The 12288-nt window shown below is 59.3% G+C and overlaps 1 protein-coding gene across 4 annotated transcripts in view; it reads left to right on the forward strand.

Moving 5' to 3' along the window:
- TSPOAP1 (TSPO associated protein 1) overlaps nucleotides 1–12288 on the forward strand; it is a 28752-nt gene that overhangs the window by 11504 nt on the left and 4960 nt on the right. For 2 of the 4 annotated variants that reach the window (XM_037808508.1, XM_037808507.1), the window contains exons 8-21: nucleotides 290–310; nucleotides 1086–1290; nucleotides 1822–1994; nucleotides 3317–3432; nucleotides 3649–3758; nucleotides 6242–7072; nucleotides 7244–7395; nucleotides 7704–8090; nucleotides 8173–8403; nucleotides 8785–8976; nucleotides 9545–10390; nucleotides 11018–11117; nucleotides 11207–11373; nucleotides 11999–12167. In XM_037808508.1, coding sequence (XP_037664436.1) covers nucleotides 290–310; nucleotides 1086–1290; nucleotides 1822–1994; nucleotides 3317–3432; nucleotides 3649–3758; nucleotides 6242–7072; nucleotides 7244–7395; nucleotides 7704–8090; nucleotides 8173–8403; nucleotides 8785–8976; nucleotides 9545–10390; nucleotides 11018–11117; nucleotides 11207–11373; nucleotides 11999–12167 — 3700 coding nt within the window. The remainder of the gene's footprint in view (nucleotides 1–289; nucleotides 311–1085; nucleotides 1291–1821; nucleotides 1995–3316; nucleotides 3433–3648; nucleotides 3759–6241; nucleotides 7073–7243; nucleotides 7396–7703; nucleotides 8091–8172; nucleotides 8404–8784; nucleotides 8977–9544; nucleotides 10391–11017; nucleotides 11118–11206; nucleotides 11374–11998; nucleotides 12168–12288) is intronic. The other 2 variants (XM_037808505.1, XM_037808506.1) reach the window with 2 other exon arrangements.

Raw genomic sequence — 12288 nt, forward strand, 5'->3', positions numbered from 1 at the left:
TCTACCACTGGCCTGTTTCTCAGACTAGGGCACAGCTGAGGCACGGCTGGGGCATGGCCAGGGCAGGGGGCTCTTGCGTGAGGTGGCAGTCTCCATTGCCACCCACTCCCTAGAGGCTGCCTTCACCCTGAAATATCCTTCCATTTAGAACTGCTCAGTCTGTCAAGGGAGCCGGCTGGATGGGGGTGGGGTCTACTTAAGTCCCCCTCTCCTCCTTCCCTCTCTGGGTTAATGACCTGCAGGGCTAGGGGTTCTAATCTCACCTCTGTGCTTTCCTTTCCTGCCTCAGTCTACCTTGGATTCCATGCAGGTACAGCCTCCTTACCCCCTGACCCCATTTCCCAGGGGATCCCATCCTCCACACTGCTCCAGGCTGGCTGAGCTGCATCTCCTCCCTCAGAGCCCGAACAGCCCCAACTCGTGTTTGAAGTGGGTCTGCTGATAGCAGACCTGAGAATTCTTAGATGGGCTGGGATTCCACAGGACATGTGGGCCATCCCCGCGTCTGAAACCCACCCCTGTGTCCGGCAGACACAGGGCCTTCTCTCTAAAACCTGGCCACTCACTTGTGATCCTCCGGATCCTGGCCAGCTAGAGCCCCTGGTATTGGGGTTCTCCTGATAACTGAGAAAAACTTTTGAGAATTGGCTCGACCCCATCTCAGAGATGTCCCTAGCTCCCTGTGGAGTCTCTTGCCTCATCTCTCTGAGGGCAGAGATTTGGGTCACTGACAGTGAGAGGGTGACAGCAGTGGAGCTGAGAAAATTCCCAAGCTGACGCTGTTTTTGGTGGTGGGGGTGGGAGCTATCTTTTTTGGCCTAGAAAGCAACCAGAAGCAGGCATTGCAGCCTGCCCAGGCGGCGAGGGTGTTGCGTGTGTGAGGCAGGCCCCACCTTAACTCTGAAGGAGGGTTGGGGTGAAGCAGCCCCACAGATCCTCAGCTCAGATGTCACTAAGGGCAGTGGGCAGCCAGGCCAAGGATCGGTCCCAGGTCTGGGAGCTGAGCCAATGTGATCTTGGAGATGTGACAGGCTGGGACTTGGCAGCTTTGCTGGGCCTGGGGCTCACAGTGGGTCTTGGCCCAGGCCCGGGTTCGAGAGCTCGAGGAGCAATGCCGCAGCCAAACTGAGCGCTTCAGCCTCCTGGCACAGGAGCTCCAGGCCTTCCGTCTGCACCCAGGCCCCTTGGATCTGCTTACCTCTGCCCTGGGCTGCAGTGCTCTTGGGGAACGCCCACCACCCCCTTGCTGCTGCTCCACCCCCCAGCCCTGCCGGGGACCCGGCCCCAAAGGTAAGGAGGACCTCAGTGACATTGGCCTGGAATCCCCAGGCCTGGGGTTTTTGGAAAAGTAGGCACCCATTTTATAGAGCAGTACATTCAGGCTTAGACAAGCCTGTTGTTGACTCCGAGTACCCACCTCTCAGCTGTGAGAGATCTTATTGGAGGGAGAGGAGCAGGGGCCTGAGATGCCTGGGCCAAACCCTGGGACAGCCACTCCTGTAGGCTCTGTTTTTTCCCTCCATCGAAGCCTGGTTGTAATCAGGCACAGCTCTAACTTGCTGGGTGACTTTGGGTGAGTTGCTGGCCTAAGCTGTAAGACAGGAATAATTAAGTGTACCTCACCAAGCTGCTCTAAGGGTCATGTGAAATAATCGCTTACCTCTAGCACTTAGTAAGTTTCTCCCAAATATTTCTCTTCTTGGAAAGAAACCCAACTATGAAGGGCTGGCCCCCATATCCAAAAAGCTGCACTGTATCTCCCTGGTCCCTCCTCAGGCCTCAGGCCACAGACCCCAAGCCCACATGCCCTCTTCTCTTTAGACCTTGACCTCCCGCCGGGCTCCCCAGGGCGCTGCACCCCAAAGTCTTCCGAGCCTGCCCCCGCCACCCTTGCTGGGATCCCTCGAAGGACGGCCAAGAAGGCAGAGTCTCTGTCCAACTCCTCTCGCTCTGAGTCCGTCCACAACAGCCCCAAGTCATGCCCTACCCCAGAGGTCAGTCCTGGGAGGGAGTCTGGGGTTCTGGCTCTGCTCTGGGGAAGGGAAGAGGGGAGGTCTGTCCTGACCTCTTTGGGAGTCCTCAGGAGTGGGGTGCCCACGGGCCCATGCAGGATGTCAAGTTGGGAGGTGGGAGGGTGCATTCCTGGTGGGGAGGAGGGCCTGTGGGCTCCTCCTTGTGGGAGGAAAGCGCAGGAGGAGCATGTCCTCGCTCTCCGGGGCCTGCCTGCAAACTCCACCTGGGGGCCACTTGGCCCCACCCTTCTGGGGCCCAGGGGAGGCCCCCGGGTTCTGGGCTGGCTGGAGGGAGACTCTTTGGCGCCAGCCTTTGCATAATGAAGCTGTTCATAAGGCACTGTGGTAGAAGCAGTTCTGGGATTCAAATCCCAACTTCAGCCCTTTCTGGGCATTTTTTCCTTATCTGAATATTGGAGTTAATAGAACCTGCCCTGTGAGGTAGTCGTGAGAATAGCATGAAAAAAATAATAATAAGGAATGTGCCTGTCACAGTGCAGAGCACACAGCAGATGCTTACTATGTGGCATCTATTATTATTAATAAGGTCTAGGAGATCACTCACAGTCCTGACCTCCTCGCCCCTCTCTCTACCTCCCAAACCCTGGAGAGCAGAGGCTGCAGGTCAGGAGCAGCCCCTCTGCCTGAGGTTGAGGACAGCAGTGAAGCCCGCCCTGGGCCTCTGCTGCACCAGTGGGGTAGAATGGCAGTGCAGGTGTTGGCTGCCATCCGTGGAGGAGCTGCCCCTGTAACCCACAGTCCCCTTTCCCAGGCTTTGGCAGAGAAGAGACTGTTCCCCAACCTGACTCCTGCAGTCTGAACTAGGGTAGAAAAGCGGGGGCTCCCCCACCGTGGGCCAGGCAGGTGGACAGGAAGTTCTGAGTACCAGAGCTCAACCGCAGCAGCACTGTCCTGGCACTGCAGGGACTTCGGCAGCCCCCTCTGCTTCCTCTCCCCCAGCTCCTCACAGGCAGGTGCTTTACTGCACCATCACCTTGCGGATCCACACCGCCACTGACACCCTCTCCCCACCCAGCCGCGGCCTGGCACCTCTCAGATGGGGAGAATAGCCTCACTTGCTGGGCTGGGGGGACTGGGTTTTCCCCACTCTCTCTTCCTCAGATGCCCAGCTGGGCTGTGCTGGGACCTGCTGGCTCAGACGCAGATTTAGAAAACACGCTGTGCTGCTTGCTGCTTCCCACCTCCAAAGCGCGGGTCCCCCTCTGGCTCAGCCTGGAAATGTGCCTGCTTTGCCTCTGGTCCTGGGGCCTGGAGTGGAACTGGCCCTTTCTGTTGGCCCCTAGGTGGACACAGCCAGTGAGGTGGAGGAGCTGGAGGCAGACAGTGTCTCCCTGCTCCCAGCAGCCCCGGAGGGCATCCGGGGAGGAGCCAGGATCCAGGTCTTCCTCGCACGCTACAGGTGGGCCCTCCCCACCCCCAGCAATTGGGGTGCCTGGGTGGGGGGTGAGTGAGGATGAAGGCCTCTGGAGATGGTGGGTGGCCACGGGGCCCTGGCTGGGCGCAGTGAGCATTCCACTCTGCTAGAGGTGGGCGGCCAAGTTTCCATGATGGCCAAATGCAGTGGGGTGGAGGGATGGAGGTCACTGCCGTCCTCCTCCTTGGCACCTCCCAACAGCTACAACCCCTTCGAGGGCCCCAATGAGAACCCGGAGGCAGAGCTGCCACTGACTGCTGGCGAGTACATCTACATCTATGGCAACATGGATGAGGATGGCTTTTTTGAAGGTAGGAAGGTATGGGGTCATTCTGTCCATCCCCCTGCCTTTGAGCCCCTGTTCCTGAAGACCTCCATGCATCCGCTGCCAATTCCAGCATGCTCAGCCCACCGTAACATTTCAGATTCAGCTAAAAGGCAGCCAGTGGGGAAGGAGAGAGAAACAGCTGTGGGGAAGGGGGCACCTGGTCTGACCAGTCTGGCCCCAAGCAGGCAGGACATGGCAGACTCACAGTCTGGACAATGGGCAAATTTTGGCAGAATTCATTCTGGTGTTGGCAGGCAGGCATGGCAGTGTTTAGCACTGGTGGCAGTGGAAGTCAGGTGTGTGGTGTGCATTTGATGCTGATTCCACTCAGGAGTGGGAAGGAAGAATGGCAAGTGGTTAGCAGGTGTCGGGGCTCAGGCAGGGGGGTGAGCTTCAGGGCCATTCTCCAGTTCCCATGGGGAGTCAGGGGTTCATCAGGCAACTGAGGTGGCCCCACTATGGAGACGGGGTGATGGAGCAGGGCCAGCAGAAGAAATGACCTCTTCCCCCAGGATGGCCCTGGCCTGGGTACCGGACTCCACCCTCCACCAAGGGGAGGGAGGGTGACACTGTGTAGCATTGGACAAGGTACAGACAAGCAGGGTGAGGGCTGTATGGGAGCAGGGACGACAGGGTGCAGCTGTGATGGGGATTTAGGAAAGGGCTCTGATCTGAGTCTGTAACCCCAAAAAGCTTTGGGTTGATAAGGCCAGCCCTTCTGAGCCTGTTCATCCTGGTGGCTGAACCTGGATCTTTGCCCGTCATTTGAGTAGCCGCCGGGAGTGATGGTACCGTTCTGTCTTTATGGCCTAAATAGCTAAGCTCCCCATAGGGGTGGATTATGGAGAGCAGGATTATATCCCTCCCAGCAAAACCACGGTTTGCTTTTTGTTTGTTTTAATTAAAAAAAAAAACAAAAAAAAAAAAAACACTTTTGAGAGAGACAGCAAAAGCGTAAATAGAATTGAACTATACAGTCTGGTGTAATTTGCCATATCCCTCATCAGACTTTATCTAAGTGGCTGCTTCATCTCCTCTGGTTCCACCTGGTCTGTTTCTCTTAGTGGTACGAGCTTCCGGAACATGTGTCTGATTCTGACCCAGACTCTGCTTCAGTCTTTGTCTTTAGGCTCCACTGAGTGTCCAGCATTTTACACATCACTTCCTCCTACCGTTAGTTTCAAACCCTTCAGTGCTTATATTATCTGATTTTTTGAAGGTCCCTATCTTTCGAAAGCTTTCTCACATCTTTTTCTCCTGGCATAAGTGGAGTAAGAGGGGAACATAAAATTCATCCAAATTACTACTGGGGAAACCCCCAGGCACCCTGCAGCTAAGGGCTGCCGAGAATCCCTCCTCTGCCCTGAGCTTTTTCTGCTTCCCGTCTTTCTCCCAGTAAGACACAGCAGCCACCAGCTTGTCTGTGCCCTGGGAAGTTTATTCCTTCCCCCAAATTGGCTGTGACGTGACAAGCTGTGTGCTCTGCTTCCTTCCCCCTTGAAATCCCTCATGCAAACAACAAAACAAATGTTCTAAAATACTTGGCATCAACTCTTCGGGGAAACTGACTGGCGGTAACGAAACTTGCCATTGGTCACAGCCTGGGTTGGCTGCCAGGTCTCGCTCCTGCAAGGTCCTGATCCCTTCTAGAACCCACATACGACTCTTTGCTGGCGCTTGGTCTTCTGTCTCTAAAGATTCCTCCCCTCACCCCAACCAGGTGGTCGCTACCCTTGCCCTGAGCAGATGTCTGCTTTCCACAAAGGAAGTTGGGGAGCACCCCCAGCCCCACTCCTCAGGCCTAGGTAAAACCCCACCCTAAGAGCCTTCCCATCAGTAGAATCTGTTTTCTCGTCTTGATCTGCTCCTTCCCCTTCCCAACTTTTTAATATGAAAGTTTTCAAACATACAGAAAAATTAAAGTGTTCCATTATGAACACCTGAAGACCCATCACCTAGATTCTGCAATTATTAACGTTGTACCATGTTTGCTTGATCCCTGTGTAGCCTCAAAAAGTGATCTGAAAGCAAGTCGCAGACATCATGACATTTAACCTAGAAATCCTCTAACGTGCATCTCCTTAGAACAGGGACTTTCTCTTGCCTCCTTGCAGCATCAGCCTCACCTGGGAGCTTGTAAATGCAGAATCTCATCCCCACCCAGACCCCTCGAATTGGAATCTGTGCTTTAACGAATCTCAGGGTGATTCATATGCACATTAAAATTTAAGGAGCCCTGTTCCATGGAACCCCCGTACTATTCCCACACTTTATCACAGCTACAAAATGTTAGAAAACCAACAAAACTCCCCAATCCAGATCTTGATGGCTCTTGTTTTTTGAAAAGGCTGCAGATTGATACAGAAGATCAACCATTGCTGAAATGCCTTTCTTGGACCGGTGTTTCTCCACCTCCTCTCTTTCTGTCTGCCCCTTCCCTACCCTTCTCTGCCTTCCCTTTGCCAGGTGAGCTCATGGATGGCCGAAGGGGCCTGGTCCCCTCCAATTTTGTGGAGCGTGTGTCTGACGATGACCTCCTGACCACCCTTCCTCCAGAGCTGGCCGATTTGTCCCACAGCTCAGGCCCCGAACTCAGTTTCCGGAGTGGAGGTGGGGGTGGCAGCAGCAGTGGGGGCCAGAGCTGCGGGGGACATAGCCAGCCCCGACCCGAGGAGGAGGACACAGTGGACGAGCTCAGCCTGAGCCCCGCGCCGGAGGGCCTGGGCGAGTCCCCTGCTGTGCCTTACCCCTGCCATCTGGTGGTCCTCAAGCAACTTGCCCACAGCGTGGTGCTGGCCTGGGAGCCGCCCGCTGAGCGAGTGGAGCTGCTCGGCTACCATATCTGCGTGAACGGAGAGCTGCGCCAGGCCCTGGAACCCGGGGCACCCCCCAAGGCTGTGCTCGAGAACCTGGACCTGCGGGCCGGGCCCCTCCACATCTCGGTCCAGGCCCTGAGCAGCCGAGGCAGCTCCGACCCCCTGCGCTGTTGCCTGGCTGTGGGCACCCAGGCTGGGCTGGGGCCCAGCCAGCTGCGGGTCCGTCGGCTGACAGCCGTGTCTGCTGAGATCACCTGGGTGCCCAGCAATAGCAGCTTGGCCCATGCCATCTACCTCAATGGGGAGGAGTGCCCACCTGCCCGCCCCAGCACCTACTGGGCCACCTTCTGCTGCCTGCGGCCTGGCACACCCTACCAGGCCCGAGTGGAGGCTCAGCTCCCACCCCACGGGTCCTGGGAACCAGGCTGGGAGCGGCTGGAGCAGCGGGCTGCCACCCTGCGGTTCACCACACTCCCAGCTGGTGAGAAGGCCCAGCCACTAAGGGGTGGTATGGGGAGGGTGTGCCAGGCCATGGCTGGTGGTGGAAGGGGAGACTGTCACTATTTGTATTTTCAGGGAAATAGCAAATTGGGCTGGTATCCGTGGCAGGAAGTCTCCTGGATTACTGGGCCTGTACTCCCTCCACCCCCAGGCCCACCCGATGCCCCGCTGGATGTGCAGATCGAGCTGGGGCCCTCCCCTGGAATCTTGATCATCAGCTGGCTCCCAGTCACCATCGACGCTGCTGGCTCCTCCAACGGCGTCCGGGTCACAGGCTACGCCATCTATGCCGACGGACAGAAGGTAGAGCCTGGGGACTCCATCCTGCCTGCACCCTGGTAGCAGTATGCTCAGGGGCCTGCCAAGATGGCCAGCCCTGGCACTTGGGCAGTGGGTAGCAGATTGGCCAAGAGCAAGGGCTCTGGCATCAGATGGCTGGGATTTGAAAACTGCTCCACCACTGTAGCCTGTGGTCAGGAAGGTTAAATGAGATAAGGCAGAGCCCGGTGCCTGGCATGATGTAGGCTGCCTTGCAGGTTGCTGCCCAGGCGGTCCTCCCGCTTGGCCGCCTCAGCCCTCTTCTCCCGTCCTGTGCTCCTTCCACCCGGCAGATCATGGAGGTGGCCTCGCCCACGGCCGGCAGTGTGCTGGTGGAGCTGTCCCAGCTGCAGCTGCTGCGGGCGTGCCGCCAGGTGGCCGTGCGCACCATGTCGCCCCACGGCGAGTCGGCCGACTCCCTCCCGGCCCCCATCGCCCCGGCCCTGGCCCAGGCCGGCCTGCCAGCCAGGGTCTCCTGCCCCTCACCTCGATCAGGCCTGGAGGCCAGACCACCTGCTACTCCAGCCTCCCCAGGACCTAGAAACCCCAGCTCTCCCCTCCGGCATCCCACCCCCTTTGGAACTCGAGAGCCCCCAGGAAGCCCGCCAGCAAGCCCTCCCAGACAGACATCAAGAGGATCCCAAGAGGAGCCTCCAGTGCCTTGCTCCCAGGTACCCTGGGTGAGGCAAGAGACGAGCAGGTGGGGGCTGGGAGAAGGGCCTGGGGCTCGGGCCCCTGCTCAGTGCCTGCCTTCCATTGCAGGAGAAGGCCAGGGCAGCAGGGCTGGGCACTTCGGCAGAGAGAAGGACCAACGAGCTGACCCTGGGAGAGGCAGGCCCGGGCCCTGCAGCTCCCTCACTGGCCAAGGAGGAGGGGCTGCAGGCCACGGGAGAGGCCCGCCCATGGCCCTGCTCCACCCAGGGGGTGCCAGCCCAAGGGACGCCGGGCGCCGAAGCCTGCCTCGGGGGAGACGTGGGGCGGACCAGAGCCGAGGTACGGGGCTGGGAACACACTGTGCCACCTGAAGGAATCGGGGCCCGCCTCCCTGCCTCCTGCCAGCCCAGAGTGCTTGCCCCTTGCCCTTGTTCTCCACCCTGGCCTGGCTGACTCCTCAGTCTGTGCTGTGTATCCATCAGTTTCTTTGTTACTTCTTTGTTCCCATATTTCTCTCTCCCTTTTGGCTCCCATGTCCTGTCTCTTGGTCTCACTCTCCTGCCTCAAGATCTGGGCACCCCCCAACTCCCATTCTGGGCAGGGCCCTGTCTCCCTCTGCTGAGTGACCCCTGTCCTTCTCTCTGGTGCTGACCCTGCCTAGGGCCCCCCATTCCCCTCACTGCCCTCCCCTTCTCTGCTCCCTCGTCCCGCCTCTTGCAGAGGGAGGACACGGCAGAGCTCGGGGCCCGTCTGGCGAGCTCCCTTGTGGACCAGGGCCGCAACTCAGACCTGTCAGACATCCAGGAGGAGGAAGAGGAGGAGGAGGAGGAGGAGGAAGAGGAGCTGGGTTCCAGGCCTGGCTCTTTCCAGAAGCAAGTTGCTGGCAACAGCATCAGGGAGAACAGGGCCAAGGTAACGGGGTGGGGAGGGGCCGGCTGGTCCCCAGGCTCAGCCCTCAGGGGCCCTCGGCCTGTGTGTCAGCAGCTGCTCCAGCCGCCACTGAGCGTCAGCAACCTCCTAGGTGTGTGGCCTGGGCCCTGTCCTAAGCAGCAGATATGCAGGGGCCCAGGATCAGCCTCTAGCCTCCCGGGAAGAAACCGGGGAGAAGGAGCCGCTTTCCTCACCACGCGTTCATCCCGCAGGGCTGGGCCCTGGCCAGGGGATGCCGGTGCTGCCCGAGATCCTTGAGTTGGGAGCTTCTGGGGGCGTTGGGGAAGGACGGAGGGACCTCTTTGCTGTTACAGGCACAGGGGCATCCTCTCCCTTGGGTCCCAGAGGATCCGGGCCTGTTCCCTAATTCTCCCTCTGGTTCTCTCCTCTGTAATGCAGAAAGGCGGAACTGGGGAGGTCATGTTGGAGGAAGCTGGGGGAGGTATCTGGGTTGCCCTCACCCTCCACCCTCTTTCGAGAGCAAAGGTCACACCTCTGTCCTCTCCCCCACGGACCTCTCTTTCCCGCTGCTCCCCACTCCCACCCCCAGCCCCAGTCCGACTCCTCGTGTGAGACTGACAGCGACGAGGAGATCTTGGAGCAGATCCTGGAGCTGCCCCTCCAGCAGTTCTGCAGCAAGAAGCTCTTTAGCATCCCCGAGGAGGAGGAAGAGGAGGACGAGGAGGAGGAGGACGAGGAGGAGAAGCCGGGGTCAGGCCCCTCTCCCCGAGGTCCTTGCCCGCCTGAGCCTGCGTTGCTGGGGCTGGGCTGTGAAGGCAGTCAGCCCCGAGGACCGAGCCCATGTCCCTTGTCTCCCGAGCCCTGCAGGGCCGGGGACTGCCCGGAGGATGTGCCCACACTAGTTGGCGGAAACAGCCGGAGGAGAGGAGGTGGCTCCCCCGAGAAACCCCCAAACCGCAGGCGGCCCCCAGATCCCCGTGAACATTGCAGCCGACTCCTCAGCAATGGCGGGCCCCAGGCCCCTGGACGACCAGACCCCACGCGGGAGAGGGGCAGCCCCACTGTGGGCGAGGGGGCCAGGGGAGGACCAGAGGCTGGTGGGAGAGGGCGGCCGGCCCCTTCCCGGAGGTGCCACCGGGGCCGGGCCCTGGAATCTGGCCTGGCCAGCTGCCTCTCTCCCAAGTGCTTGGAAATCAGCATTGAATACGATTCTGAGGATGAGCAGGAGGCGGGCGGCGGGGCCAACAGTATCACCAGCTCCTGCTACCCCGAAGATGGGGAAGCCAGGAGCATGGCACCCATGGGAAGGCCCTGGGGGCCTCTGAAGGCCAATGCAGGCCCCAACCCCTACCCACGCCCCACGGCCTGGGAGAAAGGGGAGCCAGAGCGGAGAGGCCGCAGTGCGTCTGGCAGAGCCAAGGAGCCACCCTCCCGGGTCCGTGCCCACTCCCCACCCTGGGCAGCCCCCTGCCTGCTGCCGCCTGGTGGCCCTGCTTGCTGCCCACCAGCCACTCCCATTCCACGCTGCCACCTCCATCAGCAGAGGTGGGGCTGGGCCTCCGGGCTCCCTCACCTGCTTCTCCCACCCACATTCCACTGCTTCGCTGCTTCTGCCGAACGGAACTGGGATGCACAATATTCAGTCGCCACTAGTTGCCAATTGCTGCCAGCCAGTCCCCTGCCTTTGGGCCGGGTGGCCCTTTCCTCTGCTTAGCTAATTATGTCTTCTGGACACTGACTGTGATGCCATTTCCAACGTCACCCAGCCCTGAGCCGAGAGGAGGCTCTCCCGTTCCTCTCTAATGTGCCTCAGCAAACTCCAACCTCACCTCAGTCCCCTCTGCTGCACTCACCTCTAGAGTCCTCCCCCCGTGGGGGTGTCTGAAGTCGCCAGTGAGGCTGGCCCGAGGCCCCAGGAGAGGAAGGTTGTGTCCCTGCTCTGCTGTGCTGCTTATGCCAGAGGGGCAGAGCTGGGGGGGCGCGTGCGGGGTCCTGCCTCTGCTGAAGTACCCGCCAGAAGGATGACGTGTCACTTCTGCCATCTGTTGCCTTCTCTTTGCAGGCCACAGAAACTGGGGAGCCCAGAGGGCAGGACAGCTCTGGGCGGAGGGGTCCCCCGCGGAGAGAGGGCCGGGCCCCCAGGCCGGGCTCCTGCAAGCTGGGTGAGCACCCCATGGGGGCTGGGCTAGGCTTGGGGGCGCCTGTCTTAACCCCGTGGCCACAGCTCACTGAGTCAGCACCCTCTCCCCAGCTCTCTCCACAGCCCCTCCGAGTAGCCCCCTGGAAGAGGCGCTGGCTTACCGGGACCTACCTGTCAGGGTCTTTGTGGCTCTGTTTGACTACGACCCTGTGTCAATGTCCCCCAACCCTGATGCCGGGGAAGAGGAGCTCCCCTTCCGGGAGGGGCAGATTCTGAAGGTGACTGACTCCCCGTCTGGGCTCAGAGCTCCAGCCTCCAGCCAGGTGTCCTCTGTCCTCCCTGCCTTCCTCCACCGGAGGCATCAGTGTCAAGGTTGAGGGCACAGCTTCTAGAGCCAGATGATGTGGGTTTGAATCCTGGCTCTGCTACTTCTGGCTGTGTAACCTTGGGTAGATTACCTAAACCCTCTGTGCCTCAGTTTCCTCACTGTTAAAATGGGGATATGAGTGCCTACCTCACTGAGGATTAAATGATTCGATATACATAAAGCCCTCAAAGTCTCTGGCATTTAGCACAGAATATAACTGTTTGCTGCTGTTCATGTTATTTTTATTATCCCTCTAAGCATTCGTTGGAGGCTTTTTGTATTGCTCTGAGGTTGGGGAATCCAGTCTGGGGCGGGCTAGGGGAATGGACATGGAGACGATATTATGGCAAGGGCTGTTTGTTTCCCTTCCCCTCTGCTCCTTGTTCTTTGAAGTTCTCCCCTACTTTCTCTTCCATGGCCTGCAACAGGGGGCACATTCTTCTGCAGTCCCGAGTGTGGTGCTGCCGGGGCTTGGGGGCCAGGGGACACAGGAGGGGGCTGAACTGGCCTCTGAGACAACCAGCCTTTGCCTCCAGGTGTTTGGTGATAAGGACGCTGATGGCTTCTACTGGGGTGAAGATGCGGGCAGGACAGGCTACATCCCCTGCAACATGGTGGCGGAGGTGGCCGTAGACAGCCCCGTGGGGAGACAGCAGCTGCTCCAGCGGGGTTATCTGTCCCCAGATGTCCTCGTTGAGGGCTCAGGTATGACCTGATGCTGTCCCTCACCCACCTCCCATCACTCCAGTTCTAACCCAGACCCTTCCTGAAGGCTGAAGGCTTTGTATGTCTGGAGTGGTTGGAGACTCCTCATTTATCCAGAGCC

Source organism: Choloepus didactylus, chromosome 18 (genome assembly GCF_015220235.1).
Source record: "Choloepus didactylus isolate mChoDid1 chromosome 18, mChoDid1.pri, whole genome shotgun sequence".
NCBI lineage: Eukaryota > Metazoa > Chordata > Mammalia > Pilosa > Megalonychidae > Choloepus > Choloepus didactylus.